The sequence below is a fragment of the Ascidiella aspersa genome, chromosome 7 (assembly GCF_963924565.1).
Source record: "Ascidiella aspersa chromosome 7, kaAscAspe10.2, whole genome shotgun sequence".
Lineage (NCBI taxonomy): Eukaryota > Metazoa > Chordata > Ascidiacea > Phlebobranchia > Ascidiidae > Ascidiella > Ascidiella aspersa.
In genome coordinates, this window is record NC_139453.1 from 580,905 (window position 1) to 608,603 (window position 27,699).

General features: G+C 42.7%; 1 protein-coding gene across 1 annotated transcript; it reads left to right on the top strand.

Annotated features, from left to right (window-relative positions):
- The first annotated feature begins 2,174 nt into the window (after positions 1-2,174).
- LOC146137174 (uncharacterized) lies at positions 2,175-27,430 on the top strand. Its single transcript, XM_083393741.1, has 18 exons — positions 2,175-2,315; positions 4,284-4,422; positions 5,739-5,914; positions 6,061-6,197; positions 15,920-16,093; positions 16,900-17,210; positions 17,572-17,791; positions 18,064-18,233; positions 18,650-18,866; positions 19,244-19,365; positions 19,770-19,895; positions 20,204-20,292; positions 20,700-20,895; positions 21,140-21,434; positions 25,715-25,828; positions 26,119-26,255; positions 26,558-26,809; positions 27,144-27,430. Exons 1-18 carry the CDS (start codon positions 2,175-2,177, stop codon positions 27,428-27,430), a joined length of 3,303 nt encoding a protein of 1,100 aa, XP_083249867.1.
- The last annotated feature ends 269 nt before the right edge of the window (positions 27,431-27,699 follow it).

The window sequence follows — 27,699 nt, forward strand, 5'->3', positions numbered from 1 at the left end:
TCTAACGCTAACCTGTGGTATGCGGTATTTCTTTCTTTTGTTTTTTTGCATAACTTTCCACGTACATAAGTGAAAGAACGCCCATGAATGAGCTTAATTAAATGTTTGGAGCTAAAATAAAAAAATACTAACCTCAAAATGACGTAATTTTATGTATAATTTTTTCGTCGGGATCCCGGGATTCCCGGGAAGTTTCATTTTTCAATCCCGTTTCCCGGGAGTGAAAAAATCCGGGAAAAAGAGGAACCCTAATGTGAGTTAGCGTTTAGGTTCGGGTGGGTAAAGTATTATTATATTCACTGTTTCATAATATTACTTGACCCAGCCAAACGCTAACCCAAATAATTCTAGATCAGCACCGAAAAACAATCTAACTTACCATTTTGAGACGCTTGCTTCAAGTTGTGTTGACAATGTTAGCCTTTTAGACACCTGTATGTTGTAATTCTGTTATTTGGCTGAAAAGGTCAACTGGTCGCCCTAGAAACAAAACTTTACGGGTCACTGATTATTATAGTCTCGCGCACTTTTAAACAGCCGCAATCCATCTCGAAGCAAGAATCGAACCGTTTGGCTTTTCAAGTTCGGTGCGGAACAACTTAAAAGTTCTGGTTCGACCATTGCTACTTTTAAACCAGTTCATTAAGCTCCGGTTCGGATACAATTGTTGCGTTAAATGTAATAATATGGGTCGATGTAGTTCTTGTAGGTTTATGGGTCTTAGGTATTTGTTTCCGTTTCACCACAAACTTACCCATTACGCTCACTACGCAAATCTGCCAAATGTTTAACCAACAAGCTGATTTAAAACGCGAATTTCATTAAACAAAATACAAGCTAAAAGTTTGTAATTTACCGCAGTTCGCAACATTTTAAACCGAACTGTAAACAAAGAAACAGTTGCAGCAAAACAAAGATGGTTTGTTATCGATTGTTGCGTCAGATTATTATTACATATATTATTAATTAAAGTAATGTTTGGAGCTGTGGTGAAAGTAAGCCTAGATTTTACTAGATTTAAGTTATATATTTGTGCACGGAATCGAATATGGCCTGTTTTTTTAAAACTGCCAATTAAAATGTTTGCAAAACTTTAATATACAAACTTTTTGTTGATTTCAAAACAGGGCCATACCCTGTCTGAACTATTTTCTTTTAATTTTCCCTTTTTTTAGTTGATTGACTTTTCTTGTCACTTTACTCTTTTATATTAAATCTTCTGGACAAATTCTGTACAACTTGCATGTCTAAAATTTTAAAATCCTGCGCAGATGTTTGTTTATTGCAGTGTTGTTTTTTTTATTTATATATAATTTTGGTGTTTCGTTGTATGGGTAACACTAGTTTACGGAATGATGAATGGTTGGAATGGTCGGAACGCGCACAGTATTATTATTAAATATAATACCACTTGACCCACCTTCACCCAAACGCTAACCCCCACCCTAACCCAAATATTGTGCGTTGGTTTAATAATTGTTTTAACGGGGTAACACTTAAATTAGTGAGCGTTCCGACCATTCCGACCATTCTTATTCCGTAAATTAGTATTACCCTCGTTGTATTTGCATAATCTTAGCAGAACTGACGATGCTATTTGTGTAACTTGTAGCGTTATAAGTAATAATTAGTGGATAATTTGGAATTTATTGTATTGTGTATTTATCAAATATTTTATGATTTGTCCGTTTTCACGCCTTTTACCAAACACTCGCTGTCACACTGAGAACAAAGCATTCGGCTGTTTCACATATGAATAATGTTATATCGTGACACATATTTTCGTTATAGATAAAAGTATTTCACCTGTGTGAACGCGTTATTGTTAAAGTTCCCGGCTGCCAAAAAGGCTTGGGTTATAAATCATTTCCGCTTTCTCGTGTCGCCTTCTATTTTTCATGCAAACTTTCAACTTGTATAAGCGAAACTTATATCAATATATATCCAGTCTTGTCTAGTCAATACAGTGAGTGGTTGTGCTTGCCGGCATTAGCCAGTTTGCCCATAATAGCCAACACAAACTGTGTGGAATTGTAATCAGACAACAGCAAAACTTATTGAAGCAATAGCGAGGTTGATTGCCGAGGCAAATTAGTTTAATGAGACTTACAATCAATCCGCATGCCTCAAATTGTTGACACGCGAGTGAGGAAAAAAAAAGAACTCTATTTCTTATGGCCAAGAAAAGTCGTCGAACAAAGCTCAAAAAGAAGATGTACCTTAATCTGTACGGACTACCTACAAACGACCGCCTGAAAGCTGCCATGTTTGGAACCTACAAGAAGCTAGCTGTTAGAAGAATTGATCTCGTCGAAGTATACGTCGAAAGACGCTCCATATCGTCAGCAAAGCATTTGCTTGGATTTCGAAATACTAAATACCAACAAGCGTTGCCGATAAGACATCACCACCGTTTGGAATCATGGAAAACGCAATTGCAAATGGATTTCACTATAACTGCGATTCTGCCTAGTTTATCAGGTGAAAAATCTATTATACTTTTAAAATAAAAAATATATTATATATATAATAAGTAAAAATATCGAATGAAAGGTCTGTAAATTGTTTTAATGCGACTTTTTATTAAACCATTATGTATCGCATTTCGCAAATTATGTATAGTCTATATCTATGAAGTCTAAGCTTAAACGTCGATCGCACGATCTTTTGATAAATGTTAAAAGAGCTTAATTTTTGTGCTTGGAGCTCAATAGTTTGAAATCAACGCGTTAAACTTGTGAATCACGACTTAATTTTGTTGTGCACGAAATAATTTCGTGTTAAATTTCCGAATTCTTTTAAACATTTGGTACGTTTTGGGTTTTTGTCTGTTTTTCTCTCATCACCCAGCCGCGCCGCGTTTACACACGAGTTTAAATACCTCGTATCAAAAAGCATAATGATTTATCCACACGTGAAACATTAGCTTTCAAATCACAACTTTAGGAACACCCCATTTCCTGCCTTTTGTTGAAAGCAATAGTGAATAAGCAACAACTTCAAAGCGTATTTTCTTGTGGTGCGTCGTTAGTTTAAAATTTACATTGAACGAATTGTGCAAACTAAAAAAAATGCAAATTTATAAGGAAATGTTGCTCAATGTTAAAAATCAATAGAATTTAATTCCGAACAAATAACTGCCTCTCCTTTATTTTGTTTTCACAGTTTCACGTTTTTTTTCATCATTTATGACGAAAGGACTGAACGAGACAAGGACAACAACAAAACGCCTGTCGTTCGTTGACTTATCGACAGAAGAAAACATCTTGTTGTTGAACGTGTTGCTAAAAGCTACAACTCGTGACTCATTGCCTTGTTCATGTTCATTTCGCTCAAATCGTATGAAGCACTTTCTAACAAACGTCAATTGTGTTAAAAAAATAGCAACCTTTCGGGTATATTGCGAAAAGCAGCCGCCGTGTTACATTCACGACGGCAATTCCTTTTGTGCTGGAGTGTCTGTAGCGTTATAAGTAATAATTAGTGGATAATTTGGAATTTATTGTATTGTGTATTTATCAAATATTTTATGATTTGTCCGTTTTCACGCCTTTTACCAAACACTCGCTGTCACACTGAGAACAAAGCATTCGGCTGTTTCACATATGAATAATGTTATATCGTGACACATATTTTCGTTATAGATAAAAGTATTTCACCAGTGTGAACGCGTTATTGTTAAAGTTCCCGGCTGCCAAAAAGGCTTGGGTTATAAATCATTTCCGCTTTCTCGTGTCGCCTTCTCTTTTTCATGCAAACTTTCAACTTGTATAAGCGAAACTTATATCAATATATATCCAGTCTTGTCTAGTCAATACAGTGAGTGGTTGTGCTTGCCGGCATTAGCCAGTTTGCCCATAATAGCCAACACAAACTGTGTGGAATTGTAATCAGACAACAGCAAAACTTATTGAAGCAATACCGAGGTTGATTGCCGAGGCAAATTAGTTTAATGAGACTTACAATCAATCCGCATGCCTCAAACTATATAGAATTCTGCTTTTGTTAAATAAAGTTGTTTTGGATCTTTTTTACAACCTTTGTGGTTTTGCTTGAATCTTACGATATAAAAAAGATCAACAACTAGAAATTTCGAAGCAGGCTTAGATCCCGATATTAACAAACAAATATTATTATTTCAACAAGAAATAACACATTCCAGATGGCGGAAATTAAATTTCGTAACCACGCGGCTTAAACACGAAACAAAAAACAGGAAATTTTGGACAAGTTTCAATTCGAAACACGATAAGCAAAATGCTGACAGTTTGAAAAATACATAGGCGGACGTTATGACGTCACGACCAGCCAGCCTGTTCGAACCGAATGACCTTGTCACAATTCCACATCGCTTCAGGAGTGACCCAAAAATAAACGTAAGCATAAGAGCGAAGATTTGGCGACTCAATTCTCCTACTGAAGGTTTGTAAGCAAACGAAACATAAGACATTGGCATGAAAGTTAAAATTTAAAATATGAGCCACTTCTTTGTATTTCTTTACAATTATCTTGACTTCATGGGTATTAGCAAAATCTTGCTCGTCGAAATCATCCTCAATAAAATGTAAAGTTCTTCAGTCGGCATCCATTGGAGAAACACTGGTTTAGTCCGAATGGAAATTTTTGCTTTTAGCACAATACGAAAGTGCACATTTAGGACGTGTATATCAATAGGGGAGACTGACCACCGTGCTATCTGACCATATTAAGCTAACCAGTTGCAAAATGGATAAGACATACCAGCTCAATGAGGGACGTTTATCGAAATAATGTCTAAATGGACAAAACAACGCCTGGAACTGTAGGGAGAGGGTATGGGTACGATCGGGGGATATGGTTATGGCATCGGCCGTTTTGGTGTTGATGTTCGGATGTGCGGCTGTTTTGGCAATATTTTTAGGCGACCCTGTTTGGGGTTAGTGGTGGGTAATTGTTGGGGCTGAAAATAAGATCGCGCTTTGCGTGGTTATTACACTTTTGAACAGTGACGTCACAATAAGGTAAATCGTGCCACCAAACGTCGCGCGCGGCTCAGATGTTTCCGCCAGTGCCTGGGTGGCCAGGATGTGAATGAATGAGGCGACTGGATTCTTGGAATAATTCGGTCAAATTAGTTGGAGTGAGGTTGAGTGGTGAATGTGGTTGAAGTTGTTGCTCACATGTTCCAACATGTTGTTGGTTGAGCTTCGAATCTTCTATCTATTACTCACCATAATCTTGTGGGTTACTAAAGTACATTCTGCAGGTAAGGGTTTTTTAACATATTTTTGTTGTGTTGTTTACTTTGGTTTAGTAAAATTTGCTTTGTGCCGCGATGAGGATAACAATGCAGTTTTGTTTTGTTAGATATTTTGTTTATTTATGCTTATACTTAAATTTGCAGTAAAGCGTAGTTTGAAACCAGGTGGATTTGATATGTATGCTCACGGGTGTATAGGTGGAACGTTTTTAAATAAACACTTCTACAATTTCAACATCATTTATGTTAAAAAGTTAAAAAACTTTTTCAAAACTTTCGCACAATATTACTGCCATATAACTTTAATATGTTATATTTATACAATGGCTAAGGCAAAGGTGAAACATTATAAAACATTCTACCGCAAATATAAATATATATGAAAGAAAATTAATTGATTTGACAAAGAAAATGGAAGAATGTGAATTGTGACGTCATATTAAATATACTTACTACTTAGCAATAAACCACAGGATAACGTCTTGTCAATGCCGTTTAGAAACCTCGTGTCCAACTGGCAAGGTCAAATGTTTGACCCCCGAACAAAGTGATGACTATAACACCTACAACCAACAGGGATACGATGCGAACAACTATAACACCGACACCGATTCTCGTTCCAATGACGGTTATTATGGCGACTACGCTTACAACTATAACACACCTACCGAAGGTGTAAGTGTCAAAGATCATGTTTAAAACTTTTGCACTAATATTCTAATGACGTAATATAAAATTCCAATGACGTCACATCTTTGTAACCGCCAATAAAAAATGGTGGATTTTCTTTTAATTTACAGCAAAAGTCATTTTTTCCACAGAACGCCAGCGTTCCGTCGAGTGACGTCACGTGCATACCGGTGACGTCATTGTGTGACGACGTAGTTGATTGCGTGGACGGTTGGGACGAGTGCGATTGCAATGGTTCGATGACGTGCAACCGATCGATCAACAATTGGTGAGTTTATTGATGTTTTTAGCGCGAAGATTAAGCTGATTGTCTAAAGTTAGAATGAATTTCAATTAATATGCTGGGAATGCCCGATAATATCGGATCGGAACCAATACTCGATGCCAAGTGGTATCGGTACTCGTCCGATACTAGGGTGGTATCGGTACTCGTCCGATACTTGGGTGGTATCGGTACTCGTCCGATACTAGGGTGGTATCGGTACTCGTCCGATACTAGGGTGGTATCGGTACTCGTCCGATACTAGGGTGGTATCGGTACTCGTCCGATACTAGGGTGGTATCGGTACTCGTCCGATACTTGGGTGGTATCGGTACTCGTCCGATACTAGGGTGGTATCGGTACTCGTCCGATACTTGGGTGGTATCGGTACTCGTCCGATACTTGGGTGGTATCGGTACTCGTCCGATACTTGGGTGGTATCGGTACTCGTCCGATACTTGGGTGGTATCGGTACTCGTCCGATACTAGGGTGGTATCGGTACTCGTCCGATACTAGGGTGGTATCGGTACTCGTCCGATACTAGGGTGGTATCGGTACTCGTCCGATACTTGGGTGGTATCGGTACTCGTCCGATACTAGGGTGGTATCGGTACTCGTCCGATACTTGGGTGGTATCGGTACTCGTCCGATACTTGGGTGGTATCGGTACTCGTCCGATACTAGGGTGGTATCGGTACTCGTCCGATACTAGGGTGGTATCGGTACTCGTCCGATACTTGGGTGGTATCGGTACTCGTCCGATACTTGGGTGGTATCGGTACTCGTCCGATACTAGGGTGGTATCGGTACTCGTCCGATACTTGGGTGGTATCGGTACTCGTCCGATACTAGGGTGGTATCGGTACTCGTCCGATACTAGGGTGGTATCGGTACTCGTCCGATACTAGGGTGGTATCGGTACTCGTCCGATACTTGGGTGGTATCGGTACTCGTCCGATACTTGGGTGGTATCGGTACTCGTCCGATACTAGGGTGGTATCGGTACTCGTCCGATACTTGGGTGGTATCGGTACTCGTCCGATACTAGGGTGGTATCGGTACTCGTCCGATACTTGGGTGGTATCGGTACTCGTCCGATACTTGGGTGGTATCGGTACTCGTCCGATACTAGGGTGGTATCGGTACTCGTCCGATACTTGGGTGGTATCGGTACTCGTCCGATACTAGGGTGGTATCGGTACTCGTCCGATACTAGGGTGGTATCGGTACTCGTCCGATACTAGGGTGGTATCGGTACTCGTCCGATACTTGGGTGGTATCGGTACTCGTCCGATACTTGGGTGGTATCGGTACTCGTCCGATACTTGGGTGGTATCGGTACTCGTCCGATACTAGGGTGGTATCGGTACTCGTCCGATACTTGGGTGGTATCGGTACTCGTCCGATACTTGGGTGGTATCGGTACTCGTCCGATACTAGGGTGGTATCGGTACTCGTCCGATACTTGGGTGGTATCGGTACTCGTCCGATACTAGGGTGGTATCGGTACTCGTCCGATACTAGGGTGGTATCGGTACTCGTCCGATACTAGGGTGGTATCGGTACTTGTCCGATACTAGGGTGGTATCGGTACTCGTCCGATACTAGGGTGGTATCGGTACTTGTCCGATACTAGGGTGGTATCGGTACTTGTCCGATACTAGGGTGGTATCGGTACTTGTCCGATACTAGGGTGGTATCGGTACTCGTCCGATACTTGGTTGGTATCGGTACTTGTCCGATACTAGGGTGGTATCGGTACTCGTCCGATACTAGGGTGGTATCGGTACTTGTCCGATACTAGGGTGGTATCGGTACTTGTCCGATACTAGGGTGGTATCGGTACTTGTCCGATACTAGGGTGGTATCGGTACTCGTCCGATACTAGGGTGGTATCGGTACTCGTCCGATACTTGGGTGGTATCGGTACTCGTCCGATACTTGGGTGGTATCGGTACTCGTCCGATACTAGGGTGGTATCGGTACTCGTCCGATACTTGGGTGGTATCGGTACTCGTCCGATACTAGGGTGGTATCGGTACTCGTCCGATACTAGGGTGGTATCGGTACTCGTCCGATACTAGGGTGGTATCGGTACTCGTCCGATACTTGGGTGGTATCGGTACTCGTCCGATACTTGGGTGGTATCGGTACTCGTCCGATACTTGGGTGGTATCGGTACTCGTCCGATACTAGGGTGGTATCGGTACTCGTCCGATACTTGGGTGGTATCGGTACTCGTCCGATACTTGGGTGGTATCGGTACTCGTCCGATACTAGGGTGGTATCGGTACTCGTCCGATACTTGGGTGGTATCGGTACTCGTCCGATACTAGGGTGGTATCGGTACTCGTCCGATACTAGGGTGGTATCGGTACTCGTCCGATACTAGGGTGGTATCGGTACTTGTCCGATACTAGGGTGGTATCGGTACTCGTCCGATACTAGGGTGGTATCGGTACTTGTCCGATACTAGGGTGGTATCGGTACTTGTCCGATACTAGGGTGGTATCGGTACTTGTCCGATACTAGGGTGGTATCGGTACTCGTCCGATACTTGGTTGGTATCGGTACTTGTCCGATACTAGGGTGGTATCGGTACTCGTCCGATACTAGGGTGGTATCGGTACTTGTCCGATACTAGGGTGGTATCGGTACTTGTCCGATACTAGGGTGGTATCGGTACTTGTCCGATACTAGGGTGGTATCGGTACTCGTCCGATACTAGGATGGTATCGGTACTTGTCCGATACTAGGGTGGTATCGGTACTCGTCCGATACTAGGGTGGTATCGGTACTCGTCCGATACTTGGTTGGTATCGGTACTTGTCCGATACTAGGGTGGTATCGGTACTCGTCCGATACTTGGTTGGTATCGGTACTTGTCCGATACTAGGATGGTATCGGTACTTGTCCGATACTAGGGTGGTATCGGTACTTGTCCGATACTAGGGTGGTATCGGTACTCGTCCGATACTTGGTTGGTATCGGTACTTGTCCGATATTAGGGTGGTATCGGTACTCGTCCGATACTAGGGTGGTATCGGTACTCGTCCGATACTTGGTTGGTATCGGTACTTGTCCGATACTAGGGTGGTATCGGTACTCGTCCGATACTAGGGTGGTATCGGTACTCGTCCGATACTTGGTTGGTATCGGTACTTGTCCGATACTAGGGTGGTATCGGTACTCGTCCGATACTTGGTTGGTATCGGTACTCGTCCGATACTTGGGTGGCATCGGTACTCGTCCGATACTAGGGTGGTATCGGTACTCGTCCGATACTAGGGTGGCATCGGTACTCGTCCGATACTAGGGTGGCATCGGTACTCGTCCGATACTAGGGTGGTATCGGTACTCGTCCGATACTAGGGTGGTATCGGTACTCGTCCGATACTAGGGTGGTATCGGTACTCGTCCGATACTAGGGTGGTATCGGTACTCGTCCGATACTAGGGTGGTATCGGTACTCGTCCGATACTAGGGTGGTATCGGTACTCGTCCGATACTAGGGTGGTATCGGTACTCGTCCGATACTAGGGTGGTATCGGTACTCGTCCGATACTAGGGTGGCATCGGTACTCGTCCGATACTAGGGTGGTATCGGTACTCGTCCGACACTTGGGTGGTATCGGTACTTGTCCGATACTTGGGTGGTATCGGTACTCGTCCGACACTTGGGTGGTATCGGTACTCGTCCGATACTAGGGTGGTATCGGTACTTGTCCGATACTAGGGTGGTATCGGTACTCGTCCGATACTAGGGTGGTATCGGTACTTGTCCGATACTAGGGTGGTATCGGTACTCGTCCGATACTAGGGTGGTATCGGTACTCGTCCGATACTAGGGTGGTATCGGTACTTGTCCGATACTAGGGTGGTATCGGTACTCGTCCGATACTAGGGTGGTATCGGTACTCGTCCGACACTTGGGTGGTATCGGTACTCGTCCGATACTAGGGTGGTATCGGTACTCGTCCGATACTAGGGTGGTATCGGTACTTGTCCGATACTAGGGTGGTATCGGTACTCGTCCGACACTTGGGTGGTATCGGTACTCGTCCGACACTTGGGTGGTATCGGTACTCGTCCGATACTAGGGTGGTATCGGTACTCGTCCGATACTAGGGTGGTATCGGTACTCGTCCGATACTAGGGTGGTATCGGTACTCGTCCGATACTAGGGTGGTATCGGTACTTGTCCGATACTTGGGTGGTATCGGTACTCGTCCGATACTTGGTTGGTATCGGTACTTGTCCGATACTAGGGTGGTATCGGTACTTGTCCGATACTAGGGTGGTATCGGAACTCGTCCGATACTTGGTTGGTATCGGTACTTATCCGATACTAGGGTGGTATCGGTACTTGTCCGATACTAGGGTGGTATCGGTACTTGTCCGATACTTGGTTGGTATCGGTACTTGTCCGATACTAGGGTGGTATCGGAACTCGTCCGATACTTGGTTGGTATCGGTACTTATCCGATACTAGGGTGGTATCGGTACTTGTCCGATACTAGGGTGGTATCGGTACTCGTCCGATACTAGGGTGGTATCGGTACTTATCCGATACTAGGGTGGTATCGGTACTTGTCCGATACTAGGGTGGTATCGGTACTTGTCCGATACTTGGTTGGTATCGGTACTTGTCCGATACTAGGGTGGTATCGGTACTTGTCCGATACTAGGGTGGTATCGGTACTCGTCCGATACTAGGGTGGAATCGGTACTCGTCCGATACTAGGGTGGTATCGGTACGTGTCCGATACTAGGGTGGTATCGGTACTCGTCCGATACTAGGGTGGTATCGGTACTCGTCCGATACTAGGGTGGTATCGGTACTCGTCCGATACTAGGGTGGTATCGGTACTCGTCCGATACTAGGGTGGTATCGGTACGTGTCCGATACTAGGGTGGTATCGGTACTCGTCCGATACTAGGGTGGTATCGGTACTCGTCCGATACTAGGGTGGTATCGGTACGTGTCCGATACTAGGGTGGTATCGGTACTCGTCCGATACTAGGGTGGTATCGGTACTTATCCGATACTAGGGTGGTATCGGTACTTGTCCGATACTAGGGTGGTATCGGTACTTGTCCGATACTAGGGTGGTATCGGTACTCGTCCGATACTAGGGTGGTATCGGTACTTGTCCGATACTAGGGTGGTATCGGTACTCGTCCGATACTAGGGTGGTATCGGTACTTGTCCGATACTAGGGTGGCATCGGTACTCGTCCGATACTAGGGTGGTATCGGTACTTGTCCGATACTAGGGTGGTATCGCTACTTGTCCGATACTAGGGTGGTATCGGTACTCGTCCGATACTAGGGTGGTATCGGTACTTGTCCGATACTAGGGTGGTATCGGTACTTGTCCGATACTTGGGTGGTATCGGTACTCGTCCGATAGTATCGGTACTTGTCCGATACTAGGGTGGTATCGGTACTCGTCCGATACTAGGGTGGTATCGGTACTTGTCCGATACTTGGTTGGTATCGGTACTTATCCGATACTAGGGTGGTATCGGTACTCGTCCGATACTAGGGTGGTATCGGTACTTGTCCGATACTAGGGTGGTATCGGTACTCGTCCGATACTAGGGTGGTATCGGTACTTGTCCGATACTAGGGTGGTATCGGTACTCGTCCGATACTAGGGTGGTATCGGTACTTGTCCGATACTAGGGTGGTATCGGTACTTGTCCGATACTAGGGTGGTATCGGTACTTGTCCGATACTAGGGTGGTATCGGTACTTGTCCGATACTAGGGTGGTATCGGTACTCGTCCGATACTAGGGTGGTATCGGTACTTGTCCGATACTAGGGTGGTATCGGTACTTGTCCGATACTAGGGTGGTATCGGTACTCGTCCGATACTAGGGTGGTATCGGTACTTGTCCGATACTAGGGTGGTATCGGTACTTGTCCGATACTAGGGTGGTATCGGTACTTGTCCGATACTAGGGTGGTATCGGTACTTGTCCGATACTAGGGTGGTATCGGTACTTGTCCGATACTAGGGTGGTATCGGTACTTGTCCGATACTAGGGTGGTATCGGTACTTGTCCGATACTAGGGTGGTATCGGTACTCGTCCGATACTAGGGTGGTATCGGTACTCGTCCGATACTAGGGTGGTATCGGTACTCGTCCGATACTAGGGTGGTATCGGTACTTGTCCGATACTAGGGTGGTATCGGTACTTGTCCGATACTAGGGTGGTATCGGTACTCGTCCGATACTAGGGTGGTATCGGTACTCGTCCGATACTAGGGTGGTATCGGTACTTGTCCGATACTAGGGTGGTTTTTGTACTTATCCGATACTAGGGTGGTATCGGTACTTATCCGATACTAGGGTGGTATCGGTACTCGTCCGATACTAGGGTGGTATCGGTACTCGTCCGATACTAGGGTGGTATCGGTACTCGTCCGATACTAGGGTGGTATCGGTACTCGTCCGATACTAGGGTGGTATCGGTACTCGTCCGATACTAGGGTGGTATCGGTACTCGTCCGATACTAGGGTGGTATCGGTACTCGTCCGATACTAGGGTGGTATCGGTACTCGTCCGATACTTGGGTGGTATCGGTACTTATCCGATACTAGGGTGGTATCGGTACTCGTCCGATACTAGGGTGGTATCGGTACTCGTCCGATACTTGGGTGGTATCGGTACTTGTCCGATACTAGGGTGGTATCGGTACTTGTCCGATACTAGGGTGGTTTTTGTACTTATCCGATACTAGGGTGGTATCGGTACTTGTCCGATACTAGGGTGGTATCGGTACTTGTCCGATACTAGGGTGGTTTTTGTACTTATCCGATACTAGGGTGGTATCGGTACTCGTCCGATACTAGGGTGGTATCGGTACTCGTCCGATACTAGGGTGGTATCGGTACTCGTCCGATACTAGGGTGGTATCGATACTTGTCCGATACTAGGGTGGTATCGGTACTTGTCCGATACTAGGGTGGTATCGGTACTCGTCCGATACTAGGGTGGTATCGGTACTCGTCCGATACTAGGGTGGTATCGGTACTCGTCCGATACTAGGGTGGTATCGGTACTCGTCCGATACTAGGGTGGTATCGGTACTCGTCCGATACTAGGGTGGTATCGGTACTCGTCCGATACTAGGGTGGTATCGGTACTCGTCCGATACTAGGGTGGTATCGATACTCGTCCAATACTAGGGTGGTATCGGTACTTGTCCGATACTAGGGTGGTATCGGTACTTGTCCGATACTAGGGTGGTATCGGTACTCGTCCGATACTAGGGTGGTATCGGTACTCGTCCGATACTAGGGTGGTATCGGTACTCGTCCGATACTAGGGTGGTATCGGTACTTGTCCGATACTAGGGTGGTATCGGTACTTGTCCGATACTAGGGTGGTATCGGTACTTGTCCGATACTAGGGTGGTATCGGTACTCGTCCGATACTAGGGTGGTATCGGTACTCGTCCGATACTAGGGTGGTATCGGTACTCGTCCGATACTAGGGTGGTATCGGTACTTGTCCGATACTAGGGTGGTATCGGTACTTGTCCGATACTAGGGTGGTATCGGTACTCGTCCGATACTAGGATGGTATCGGTACTCGTCCGATACTAGGATGGTATCGGTACTCGTCCGATACTAGGATGGTATCGGTACTCGTCCGATACTAGGGTGGTATCGGTACTCGTCCGATACTAGGGTGGTATCGGTACTCGTCCGATACTAGGGTGGTATCGGTACTCGTCCGATACTAGGGTGGTATCGGTACTCGTCCGATACTAGGATGGTATCGGTACTCGTCCGATACTAGGGTGGTATCGGTACTCGTCCGATACTAGGATGGTATCGGTACTCGTCCGATACTAGGGTGGTATCGGTACTCGTCCGATACTAGGGTGGTATCGGTACTCGTCCGATACTAGGGTGGTATCGGTACTCGTCCGATACTAGGGTGGTATCGGTACTCGTCCGATACTAGGGTGGTATCGGTACTCGTCCGATACTAGGGTGGTATCGGTACTCGTCCGATACTAGGGTGGTATCGGTACTTGTCCGATACTAGGGTGGTATCGGTACTTGTCCGATACTAGGGTGGTATCGGTACTTGTCCGATACTAGGGTGGTATCGGTACTCGTCCGATACTAGGGTGGTATCGGTACTCGTCCGATACTAGGGTGGTATCGGTACTTGTCCGATACTAGGGTGGTATCGGTACTCGTCCGATACTAGGGTGGTATCGGTACTCGTCCGATACTAGGGTGGTATCGGTACTCGTCCGATACTAGGGTGGTATCGGTACTTGTCCGATACTAGGGTGGTATCGGTACTTGTCCGATACTAGGGTGGTATCGGTACTTGTCCGATACTAGGGTGGTATCGGTACTCGTCCGATACTAGGGTGGTATCGGTACTCGTCCGATACTAGGGTGGTATCGGTACTCGTCCGATACTAGGGTGGTATCGGTACTCGTCCGATACTAGGGTGGTATCGGTACTTGTCCGATACTAGGGTGGTATCGGTACTTGTCCGATACTAGGGTGGTATCGGTACTCGTCCGATACTAGGGTGGTATCGGTACTCGTCCGATACTAGGGTGGTATCGGTACTCGTCCGATACTAGGGTGGTATCGGTACTCGTCCGATACTAGGGTGGTATCGGTACTTGTCCGATACTAGGGTGGTATCGGTACTTGTCCGATACTAGGGTGGTATCGGTACTTGTCCGATACTAGGGTGGTATCGGTACTCGTCCGATACTAGGGTGGTATCGGTACTCGTCCGATACTAGGGTGGTATCGGTACTCGTCCGATACTAGGGTGGTATCGGTACTTGTCCGATACTAGGGTGGTATCGGTACTTGTCCGATACTTGGGTGGTATCGGTACTTGTCCGATACTAGGGTGGTATCGGTACTCGTCCGATACTAGGGTGGTATCGGTACTCGTCCGATACTAGGGTGGTATCGGTACTTGTCCGATACTAGGGTGGTATCGGTACTTGTCCGATACTAGGGTGGTATCGGTACTCGTCCGATACTAGGATGGTATCGGTACTCGTCCGATACTAGGGTGGTATCGGTACTCGTCCGATACTAGGGTGGTATCGGTACTCGTCCGATACTAGGGTGGTATCGGTACTTGTCCGATACTAGGGTGGTATCGGTACTCGTCCGATACTAGGGTGGTATCGGTACTTATCATTTGTTTCGCGATACAGTTTGGTTAACAATGCATTTAGTTATCGGAATAAAATAATAAGGATGTCTAGACTGTGACGTCATATTCAGACGCATTATTTTATCGTCACAATAGGGGATTGAAATGCGTTCCACCGTCCAACATCTGTGACGACATAATACATTGCGCGGAAGGTGATGACGAGGTATGCGACTGGCATTTATGTCGTCATAATGGTAAAACGATCAAGAAATCGTCGCTTTGTGACGGAATAAACGATTGTCGTGATGCGACATCTAGCGACGAATGTGATTGTCCGAACACAGCTTTCTGCCGAGACAAAAGGTTGGGGGATAGTTTTAATTTTAAAGATTTTTTAATAATTTTTTACTAAAAATACCAAACAATTGTAATCATAAAAAAGTTGGCCAACTTTTTTTTCTGTTTTTCTTTTATTCTCTTCTTTTCCCTGCCGCAGAAGATTAAATAATAGAAAGTTGTTGTTGAAAACCACAAATTTGTTTCAGATGCATTCAACAAAGGCAGCTTTGTGACGGAACAAAGGATTGCAGCGACGGAAGTGACGAGTGTCATTGTGACGACATAGACACGGCTCTGATGTTTCATTGCGTGAAAACAAAGACGTGTGTCGACAAGGAGTTGATTTGCGACGGAAAAATCGATTGTGGGAGTTACGCAATAAAATCGAACGACAGGTGACAATTTCAACACCAAGTTTTAATTGAGTGACGTCATTTCTTATTTATTTATTTATGGAAGACTTAATTATTTCACGGTTGAGAAAATTGAATTCGGTAAAGCCAAAGCTTCGGCTCTCATGCTTTTTTTACATGATCAAGGATTTTTGTAAACAAGTCATTCGACAAAACGTGATGAAAGTGAAGTCTTAAAATATTTTTACAAAAATTAGTTAAATAGATTTCAGATGTAATAACCAGAGCAAACCAGACAACGCCCTGTTTGAAAACTAAAATGCTGTTAAATCCACTGCTAGTTTTCGGTGCTCGCCAAATCAGGGACGTCCTAAACATTTGGCAGGAAGTAAGCGCGATGTGCCGCTTCGTTTTCGATCGATAACGCGCGCGTTAATCGTCGGTTTCCCCTCCGCATCGAAAGCTAACGCGAATTATATGCGACTCCGCCGATTTTATGCTTGACTTACCTTACACGGGCAATAAATCACCTTTCATGAAAAGAAAGTTTCTTAAGTTAGAAAAACTAATGTTGGATCCAAATTTTTATATTAAGCAAAAACCTCTCTTCTGATAAATATTGCGCTCATTTCATCTTTTGTTTTTCCTTCGCCTTGGACAGGTTTCCGAAAAGTTGGTTGACAATGAAATTACCAGAGGAGATATTTTATCATTAATATAATGCCTGGAAACAACACTTTATAAAATTAAACTTATTTTTTTACCTTTCTAAAATTTTTTTAAATTATTTTGTTGTATTTTTTAACTTTTCAGTTTCATCTTAGCGCTTTTCCAACAAATCTTTCCAGAACCTTCTATGTGTTGGATTGCACCGACGAACAAATCCTCGGCTGCAACCGAACCTTCGCATGTGATGACGCAACACGACAGCTGCGAAGTGACGTCATCACTCGTGACGTCAAGACCTGCGTCATGGCGAGCGAGAGGTGCGACGGGAAGGCCGACTGCGCCGACGGGAGCGACGAGTGCGCATGCGCAGACTCCCTGCCTTGCCCCCCCAGACGCAGTGACGTCACCAGGAACGAGGAGAGGTTCTTCGATGATGACGTCATGCCAGGGGCGAGGATGGATCGATCTGCGCTCGAGATTTTCGGGATTGGTGAGAAATTGTTTTTTAAGTTTTGTTGATTTTATTAAGGAAGATATTTAAGGTGTTTTGCCGCTTCCAACCAACCACGGGTCACGTGTCAGTAAAATACGTCACAATACGTCACAAGGTAGATCGCTGTCGTCACAATGGCAACCACGATTTCTATTAAATTATTACACAAGTGGTCCCAGGGGTCCGAGAACCACGATTGGGAAACTCGGGATAAAATTGCATTTCCTCACCAAATGTTTCATTTCGTTATTTAACTGCGCAGCCATGTTTTATCTTGAATATTTCTATCTGCTCCCAATGGTTTTTATTGGTTATATAATCATTCCACAATGTTCTAATTGTCCTCCATTGTTTTAAGACAAACCACCGACCAAGTGTTTGTTACGTCACAACCTGTGTGACGGAGTGTCCCATTGTGACGGTGACAGTGACGAAAGAATATCGGGATTCGGCTTCAAATGTCACCTCAACGCTTCCAAGACTTCCGGTGATTGCGTCATTCCCCAGCTCATGGTGAATGATGACGTCATCGATTGCGTAGACAGCAGTGACTTATGCATGAGGGACGGCAAGTGGAGGTAGAATTAAGTTTGGTATTGTTGAGTAAAGCGTGAAGCGTGACGCTATTTTGTAAAAAATATATTTTTGTTTGAAACTTTTTGGGGTTATAACATTGCATTTTTTAGTCCCCAATGAAATTATTTTTTTTTTGTATTACAAAAACTATCTCATGTTTTTCACTGCTTCCAACTTAATTCCTTATTTTCTGCATTCTTTTGTATTCTTGTTTTTTTTTTTGTAAAATCGTAGTAAATAAATACTTCCGGGTAATCCCCTAAATACTCCCCAGGTGTTTCCGGTGCTTGGATGGTTCCATCACAATTTCAATTCACCAGGTTTGTGACGACATAATAGACTGCCCCGACCTGTCCGACGAATGCCTTTGTGACGAAACGAAACGACTTCCCATCTGTGACGTCATATGCGATCCTCATGACGTAACAACCAACTGTTCGCGAGGTAAGTAAGTTTCTTTCCAGGGATTTAACTTACGAATATTAAGTCAGACAATTGCCTGCGGTCGCAGAAAAACACAAAGACGGTTAAAACAAAATACTTGGTTTATAATAAATTAAAAGATTTGCAAACACAATAATTCACTCTGGGTCCGGACTAAGATGCGTTTTTAATGAATTCACATCAATAATTTGGCTTAAAATACTTTATTTGTTTTTGAAGAAGCTTTTAAAACAAAATATGCCTAGTTTTATTGATCCAAAATAGCTTTTAAACCAAAATCCTTTATGCTTTTATTTTAAAGCATTTTTTTACATTGTAATCCAGTGGTCTGAGAAACACTAAATATATGTTTTCAATATTTATCTTTTTTGCGAGACATATTATTTCTCACTCAACACAAAAAAACGATGTTTCAGGAACTATAAGCTGCAGCGACACCTTGTGGATTCCCTTCAGTCGAGTTTGCGATGGTCACGTGGATTGCGTCAACCACTCACAGGACGCCACGTATCAACACGCAGACGAGGATTACTGTGTCAAAGGTCATAGGGTCGACGACCACGTCATTTCCTGCCCGACCGGAAGCGGAACTGACGTGTTGAGGCCAAAGGTCGCCAACAAATGTGACCTCAGGTCAGCTGTTACATTCTTTAAGGAAATTCTTTACTATGGTCCGAAAGCTCATCAGCAAAATCTAGTTTTTATATTTATAAGGATTATTTAAATCTACAGACATGAAACAATTAGACTGAGGCAACCTGTTGTTTCCGGTGGAACTTGTGTGCAAATATAAAACTTAAATTGAGTCTAAAGTTTCTATTTTAAGTTATACACTAAGGTTTCTATTAGACCGTAAACCCCAAAACTAGTTTACGTCCCCCAAGTGGTTCACGCGTCCCAGTTTAAGGTAAACCGTACTTTCAACCACTTTATACTTGGGTGCTAAACCACAACGCGACAAGAAGGTTAAGTGTTGAAGCTGAGGTGTGACTTTTGTGCGTCCGACGCAGACCCGAGTGTTCAGACTTGTTCGATGAGTGTGAGGTTGTGTGTGACGTAACAGCTGGATATTGCCGTCACCTCGCCAAAGACTCGTCGTGGAGAGGGGAGAAGCGCTTCCACTGCTCGTCAGGTGTGTGACGTCATAATATCGCACAACATGACGTTATCAAGCAATACTGTATGACGTCATAGGAGGTGTGACTGGAATATTTCATAATCCATATCAGCGATATACCAGGAGCCTTAAGGAATATAGTCTTGCACTAAGCAAGCACGTGACGTCATCATGTAATCGGTATGACGTCATCACCCTACTGGGGTGTGATGTCAGTACTTAAATATGAATAATTTTTAAACCCAAAGTCATAATTAGTACTTTTTACTATATGTTGACTAACTAGGCGACTAAACTCGACGACTTAGTTTATTTTGTGGCCATGTGTATTTAAAGTTGTCAAGGTTTTAATATTTACTTTAGTTTAAGGTGTAACCTACTGCAATAATGCAGCCTCCTAATGATGACGTCACTCGCAGGTTTAAAGGAGGGTATGACGTCAGAAGGGATCGGATTGTTGGGGGGAGCGGTCTGCGATGGTAGGGAGGATTGCAACGAGGGGGAGGACGAAGCATTCTGTCCACACCGATTCAACTGCGATGCAGGTCGGTTTGGACGCCATTTTGTGTCACCAGCTGGAATGTTGAACTGATAAAATGCTGGTTTAAGCCGCAACTTGGATTGTAGTTAAACGAAACAACACAGATTGATGTTTGTGGTCCTAATTTAAAATATATTTATTTTCTTAACAATTCATTTGTTTGCAACAAAATAAATTTATTCACAACCTTTTGAGCAGTTTATTTACATTTTGTATTTGTGCTTGACAGACAATTTTATAATACATTGTACCAATGTGTTCGCTGTTTCGTTTATTTCCCAAGAATATTTAATTTTTTGTTTCATTACGTAGGTGATGACATCACCAGTGTTGACGTCAGACAGGTGTGTGACGGAACGTTGGATTGTTTGGACAGAAGTGACGAGCTGAACTGTTCTGAGGTTGATTTTTTGATGCTTTTTCTTTGTTTAAAAAAACATCAAAACTAAACAAGCATAAACACTTAACTATAATTGTTGTTGACCGATAATATCGCAGCAAGTGTACGATAACTGTTGTAATTATCGTTGCTCGTTCAGAACAACAATAATTTAAACTTTCCCAGGAAGCTATTTCGGCTTTGGAAAGTTAATTATTCAACTAAGGCCAACTGACTAGTACATAATTAATTTAATTAAGCCTTTTTTTATATGGAAGGAAGCAATGCTGAACAGCTGGGTTTTTAGTAATCATTTCTAACCTTATAACCATAATCTTCACATTAAAGGTGTTCAATTTTGGTTCCGCGTCACAACCTCTAAACACGACCGAATAAAATCCATTCGAATCGATTGTTACGTTGTTCCAGTACTTCTATTGTGAGGGCGGCGTGCCATTGTTCGTTCCGCGATCATCGATGCACGACGGCAAGGTCGATTGTGACGACATAAGCGACGAGTGTCCCAAAGAAGCGATGGCGACGATTTTCGCGTCAGCTCGTGAGATGATCGCGCTCCCGTTCTTCCGCGTCATGATCTGGATCATGGCCTTCCTCGCGCTTATTGGTGGGTTACAATGATGACGTCACGTCAGTGTTATAACGTCATACAAATTGTATGATTATATATAATATCATGAACTTATGTAAGTATGTTGGGCAAATATAAGAAATATGAGCTGATATAATAAAGTAAATGGCACTGGGATTTAATTAATAAGAAGTAAAAAGAAATAATTGAAAAAACATTCTTGTGTTCAATCGCAACAGCAATTGACCTCGTAATTGTACTTGAACTGGCTTATAATTAGGCAACTCGTCAGTGGCAACCCGACAGCTGTGGCTACTCTGGCAAGCGTCACAGAACCGGCACGTCAACAGCGTTGCTACTAGCAACCACCTCCTCATTCTAAATCTAGCGGTTGCTGATCTACTCACGGGGATTTACCTTCTCACGGTGGCTGTCCACTCGGTTAAGTTCTCCGGCATTTATTGTCAGATGGACAAAACATGGCGGACGTCGGACACCTGCCGAAATCTCGGCTACCTTAATTCGGTTGCCACGGAAACGTCGGTTGTTATTCTAACTATTATGACGTCAGTAAGGTAAAGAATGTTTTTTAATTTTTAAACAAACTAATATCCATTAATTATTCCTGTAAGTTCTTACTAAGAAACATAATACCGTTTCCTACGGCTTTCCAAAGACACCTTCTTAAAATTTTTCCTCTAAGGTTATTTAAATCTGAAAATGCTAAACCCTAATTAAAGCGTGTTTCAAAGTTAAATATTCATCACGTTTTTCGTTAATCTCACTTTCAAAAGGTGTACTGATCAAATATAACGGCACATGTTCTTAGTCAACCGGATGCATTGAGAAGGACAACCGGTAAAAGTCGATAGTAGCAATAAAAAGTAAACTCACAGTGAAAAGCTGCTTGAAATAAACTTGTGAGTGAATGTTTACAACTAACAGACTCCACTCAGTATATCTTCCCTTCAAACAATTCACATTTAAACAGACTCCACTCAGTATATCTCCCCTTCAAACAATTCACATTTAAACAGACTCCACTCAGTATATCTTCTCTTCAAACAATTCACATTTAAACAGACTCCACTCAGTATATCTCCCCTTCAAACAATTCATATTTAAACAGACTCCACTCAGTATATCTTCCCTTCAAACAATTCACATTTAAACAGACTCCACTCAGTATATCTTCTCTTCAAACAATTCACATTTAAACAGACTCCACTCAGTATATCTCCCCTTCAAACGATTCACATTTAAACAGACTCCACTCAGTATATCTCCCCTTCAAACGATTCACATTTAAACAGACTCCACTCTATATATCTCCCCTTCAAACGATTCACATTTAAACAGACTCCACTCTATATATCTCCCCTTCAAACGATTCACATTTAAACAGACTCCACTCAGTATATCTTCTCTTCAAACAATTCACATTTAAACAGACTCCACTCAGTATATCTCCCCTTCAAACAATTCACATTTAAACAGACTCCACTCAGTATATCTCCCCTTCAAACAATTCACATTAAAACAGACTCCACTCAGTATATCTCCCCTTCAAACGATTCACATTTAAACAGACTCCACTCAGTATATCTCCCCTATAAACAATTCACATTTAAACAGACTCCACTCAGTATATCTCCCCTTCAAACAATTCACATTTAAACAGACTCCACTCAGTATATCTCCCCTTCAAACAATTCACATTTGAACAGACTCCACTCAGTATATCTTCTCTTCAAACAATTCACATTTAAACAGACTCCACTCAGTATATCTCCCCTTCAAACAATTCACATTTGAACAGACTCCACTCAGTATATCTCCCCTTCAAACAATTCACATTTAAACAGACTCCACTCAGTATATCTTCTCTTCAAACAATTCACATTTAAACAGACTCCACTCAGTATATCTCCCCTTCAAACAATTCACATTTGAACAGACTCCACTCAGTATATCTCCCCTTCAAACAATTCACATTTGAACAGACTCCACTCAGTATATCTCCCCTTCAAACAATTCACATTTAAACAGACTCCACTCAGTATATCTTCCCTTCAAACAATTCACATTTGAACAGACTCCACTCAGTATATCTCCCCTTCAAACAATTCACATTTGAACAGACTCCACTCAGTATATCTCCCCTTCAAACAATTCACATTTGAACAGACTCCACTCAGTATATCTCCCCTTCAAACAATTCACATTTGAACAGACTCCACTCAGTATATCTCCCCTTCAAACAATTCACATTTGAACAGACTCCACTCAGTATATCTCCCCTTCAAACAATTCACATTTAAACAGACTCCACTCAGTATATCTTCTCTTCAAACAATTCACATTTAAACAGACTCCACTCAGTATATCTCCCCTTCAAACAATTCACATTTGAACAGACTCCACTCAGTATATCTCCCCTTCAAACAATTCACATTTAAACAGACTCCACTCAGTATATCTCCCCTTCAAACAATTCACATTTGAACAGACTCCACTCAGTATATCTCCCCTTCAAACAATTCACATTTAAACAGACTCCACTCAGTATATCTTCCCTTCAAACAATTCACATTTGAACAGACTCCACTCAGTATATCTCCCCTTCAAACAATTCACATTTGAACAGACTCCACTCAGTATATCTCCCCTTCAAACAATTCACATTTGAACAGACTCCACTCAGTATATCTCCCCTTCAAACAATTCACATTTAAACAGACTCCACTCAGTATATCTCCCCTTCAAACAATTCACATTTGAACAGACTCCACTCAGTATATCTCCCCTTCAAACAATTCACATTTGAACAGACTCCACTCAGTATATCTCCCCTTCAAACAATTCACATTTAAACAGACTCCACTCAGTATATCTCCCCTTCAAACAATTCACATTTGAACAGACTCCACTCAGTATATCTCCCCTTCAAACAATTCACATTTAAACAGACTCCACTCAGTATATCTCCCCTTCAAACAATTCACATTTAAACAGACTCCACTCAGTATATCTTCTCTTCAAACAATTCACATTTAAACAGACTCCACTCAGTATATCTTCTCTTCAAACAATTCACATTTAAACAGACTCCACTCAGTATATCTCCCCTTCAAACAATTCACATTTGAACAGACTCTACTCAGTATATCTCCCCTTCAAACAATTCACATTTAAACAGACTCCACTCAGTATATCTCCCCTTCAAACAATTCACATTTGAACAGACTCCACTCAGTATATCTCCCCTTCAAACAATTCACATTTAAACAGACTCCACTCAGTATATCTCCCCTTCAAACAATTCACATTTAAACAGACTCCACTCAGTATATCTTCTCTTCAAACATATCACATTTAAACAGACTCCACTCAGTATATCTTCTCTTCAAACAATTCACATTTAAACAGACTCCACTCAGTATATCTCCCCTTCAAACAATTCACATTTGAACAGACTCCACTCAGTATATCTTCCCTTCAAACAATTCACATTTAAACAGACTCCACTCAGTATATCTCCCCTTCAAACAATTCACATTTAAACAGACTCCACTCAGTATATCTCCCCTTCAAACAATTCACATTTAAACAGACTCCACTCAGTATATCTCCCTTTCAAACGATTCACATTTGAACAGACTCCACTCAGTATATCTCCCCTTCAAACAATTCACATTTAAACAGACTCCACTCAGTATATCTCCCCTTCAAACAATTCACATTTAAACAGACTCCACTCAGTATATCTTCTCTTCAAACAATTCACATTTAAACAGACTCCACTCAGTATATCTCCCTTTCAAACGATTCACATTTAAACAGACTCCACTCAGTATATCTTCCCTTCAAACAATTCACATTTAAACAGACTCCACTCAGTATATCTCCCCTTCAAACAATTCACATTTAAACAGACTCCACTCAGTATATCTTCTCTTCAAACAATTCACATTTAAACAGACTCCACTCAGTATATCTCCCTTTCAAACGATTCACATTTGAACAGACTCCACTCAGTATATCTCCCCTTCAAACAATTCACATTTAAACAGACTCCACTCAGTATATCTCCCCTTCAAACAATTCACATTTAAACAGACTCCACTCAGTATATCTTTTCTTCAAACAATTCACATTTAAACAGACTCCACTCAGTATATCTCCCTTTCAAACGATTCACATTTAAACAGACTCCACTCAGTATATCTTCCCTTCAAACAATTCACATTTAAACAGACTCCACTCAGTATATCTCCCCTTCAAACAATTCACATTTAAACAGACTCCACTCAGTATATCTCCCCTTCAAACAATTCACATTTAAACAGACTCCACTCAGTATATCTCCCCTTCAAACAATTCACATTTAAACAGACTCCACTCAGTATATCTCCCCTTCAAACAATTCACATTTAAACAGACTCCACTCAGTATATCTCCCCTTCAAACGATTCACATTTAAACAGACTCCACTCAGTATATCTCCCCTTCAAACAATTCACATTTAAACAGACTCCACTCAGTATATCTCCCCTTCAAACGATTCACATTAAAACAGACTCCACTCAGTATATCTCCCCTTCAAACGATTCACATTAAAACGGACTCCACTCAGTATATCTCCCCTTCAAACAATTCACATTAAAACAGACTCCACTCAGTATATCTCCCCTTCAAACAATTCACATTTAAACAGACTCCACTCAGTATATCTCCCCTTCAAACAATTCACATTTAAACAGACTCCACTCAGTATATCTCCCCTTCAAACGATTCACATTTAAACAGACTCCACTCAGTATATCTCCCCTTCAAACAATTCACATTTAAACAGACTCCACTCAGTATATCTCCCCTTCAAACGATTCACATTTAAACGGACTGCGCTCTGCTGCGCCATCGGGTGGGCTTTCTCCATCACAACAATGCTACCCCCAAGGTTGCACATGTAAGTAGAGCTGTGGCGTAACGTAGTTGTGGCGCTAAAGAGTTTTTGGATAATACAATAATTTGATTGTTTGGTGTTTAAGAGTAAATGTTTCACATCGTTGCTGAAGAAATCCAAATCCCGCGTAATATTATTTTGATTTCTAATATATATTTTTGAAGATCATTATTAAATGTTTCAAAGTTGTTTAATATGTTTTATGCTTTTTTACTCTAGTTTAAATGAGTGGAACAAATTAAATTTTCTTTTCCAAAAGCAAACTGAGCTTTCAAATGAATTTTTATCTTCAGGTTTTCCGACTATTTTTCCGGGTCTGTGTGGTATTTCTCTCCCTTCTATTCTTCCGACATTGTGACGAAACAATCGCTCGTTCAAACAATCCAGAGATTTCACGTTTTGGCCAACGACTCTGTTATGCCACCTAGAGGTAAGTTGAGAACACTTTAAACAACTTATTTGAATTGTGACGTCACAGACCAACGCTCGCAATTAACCGCATGCGATAATAACATGGGCATAGGGTCCGATAGAAGCGGGGGGCGATATTCTGGGGGAATTTAACTTAATTTATGAAATAGGGTTTGAAATAATTTAATGACAAGAAAAAAAATACTTTTTTAAGAAAGAAATGTTGCTGAGTCACCCTCACCTTTTCCTTTGACCGGATGACACAGCAAAACCAATTCGATTTTTACATCCCGGAACATTTTTTATCGATTTTTTCGTCAGATTGGAGCTGGGACTCAATCGAGCGGTTCCTGTCCCGGTACTTCCCCCCAAGTGATAGGTTCTCTAGGGTGGGTTATTACGGGAGCCACAGTGTGTGTATCCCCAACATGCTCCCCCGGCCAACTGACCCCGCTGTAGGGTTCTCCGCCGCCGTGAACCTTTTTAACCTCGCGGCCATGGCCTACGTCATAATAGCGTACGCGATGATCTACAAGAAAGCGACAAAAGCGAGTAAGCTGATGGCAGGACAAGGTAAGATTTGCACGCGCGCACACACAAGCACGCGTTTGTTGCGCATGCGCTTGTCACAGAAGTGTGTGTGTGTGTGGGTTTTGTTTTGTGTGTAACATGGAGAAAGGATAGTGTTGTGCCTCTGCCCTGATACCAAGATCCAATACAAAGGTAATTTCCACATTTCGGTCAAAGTTCACAAACCAACTGAACGTTTCCACTTTTGACCAATGCTAAAAGTAAAATATGTTTTACCGAAATCGCACGAAAATTTTCATGAAATTATATCATAATGTGCTTTTAGAATAAAACATGCAAACCACCGCGAACCACTCACACTATGTGTTCATCACAGAACGAGGAGGTCGCCAGTCCAAAGCTCGAGCGCTCGCCATGCAAAGACGAATATTCCGTCTAGTGGCAAGCAACCTCGCCTGCTGGCTACCTGTCACTGTCCTGGCACTTGTCAAGCTGGCAGGTGTCAGCATGTCACAGCAGGTCTACGCTGCCGCTGCCATCATCTTGTTGCCAGTCACCAGCGCGCTTGACCCGCTGCTCTACTCCGACTTGCCACAGCTGTGCAGTCGCACTTCGAGGACTTCCCCTGCCCTGAGCAAGTCGACAACGGCAACAAACACTTGAAGTTTATTGTTTGTGGGATTCTTCAGCAACGCCTTGTACAAATAAAAACCTCAGGGTGTAATGGCTGGAGGTTGTGGTTAAAGATGGAATAGATTACAGCTCTGTACATCCATTATGCGCCCAACTAACTACATGTTTTAGTCATTATCTTGAGATTAATGTAAACGTTAACAAAATGCTACCTACTTATGTATGAGCTTTGATATTTATTTAAACCATTTTGTCAAATATTTCAGCTTAACGCGAGTTAACCTTTAATTTTTCTGAAC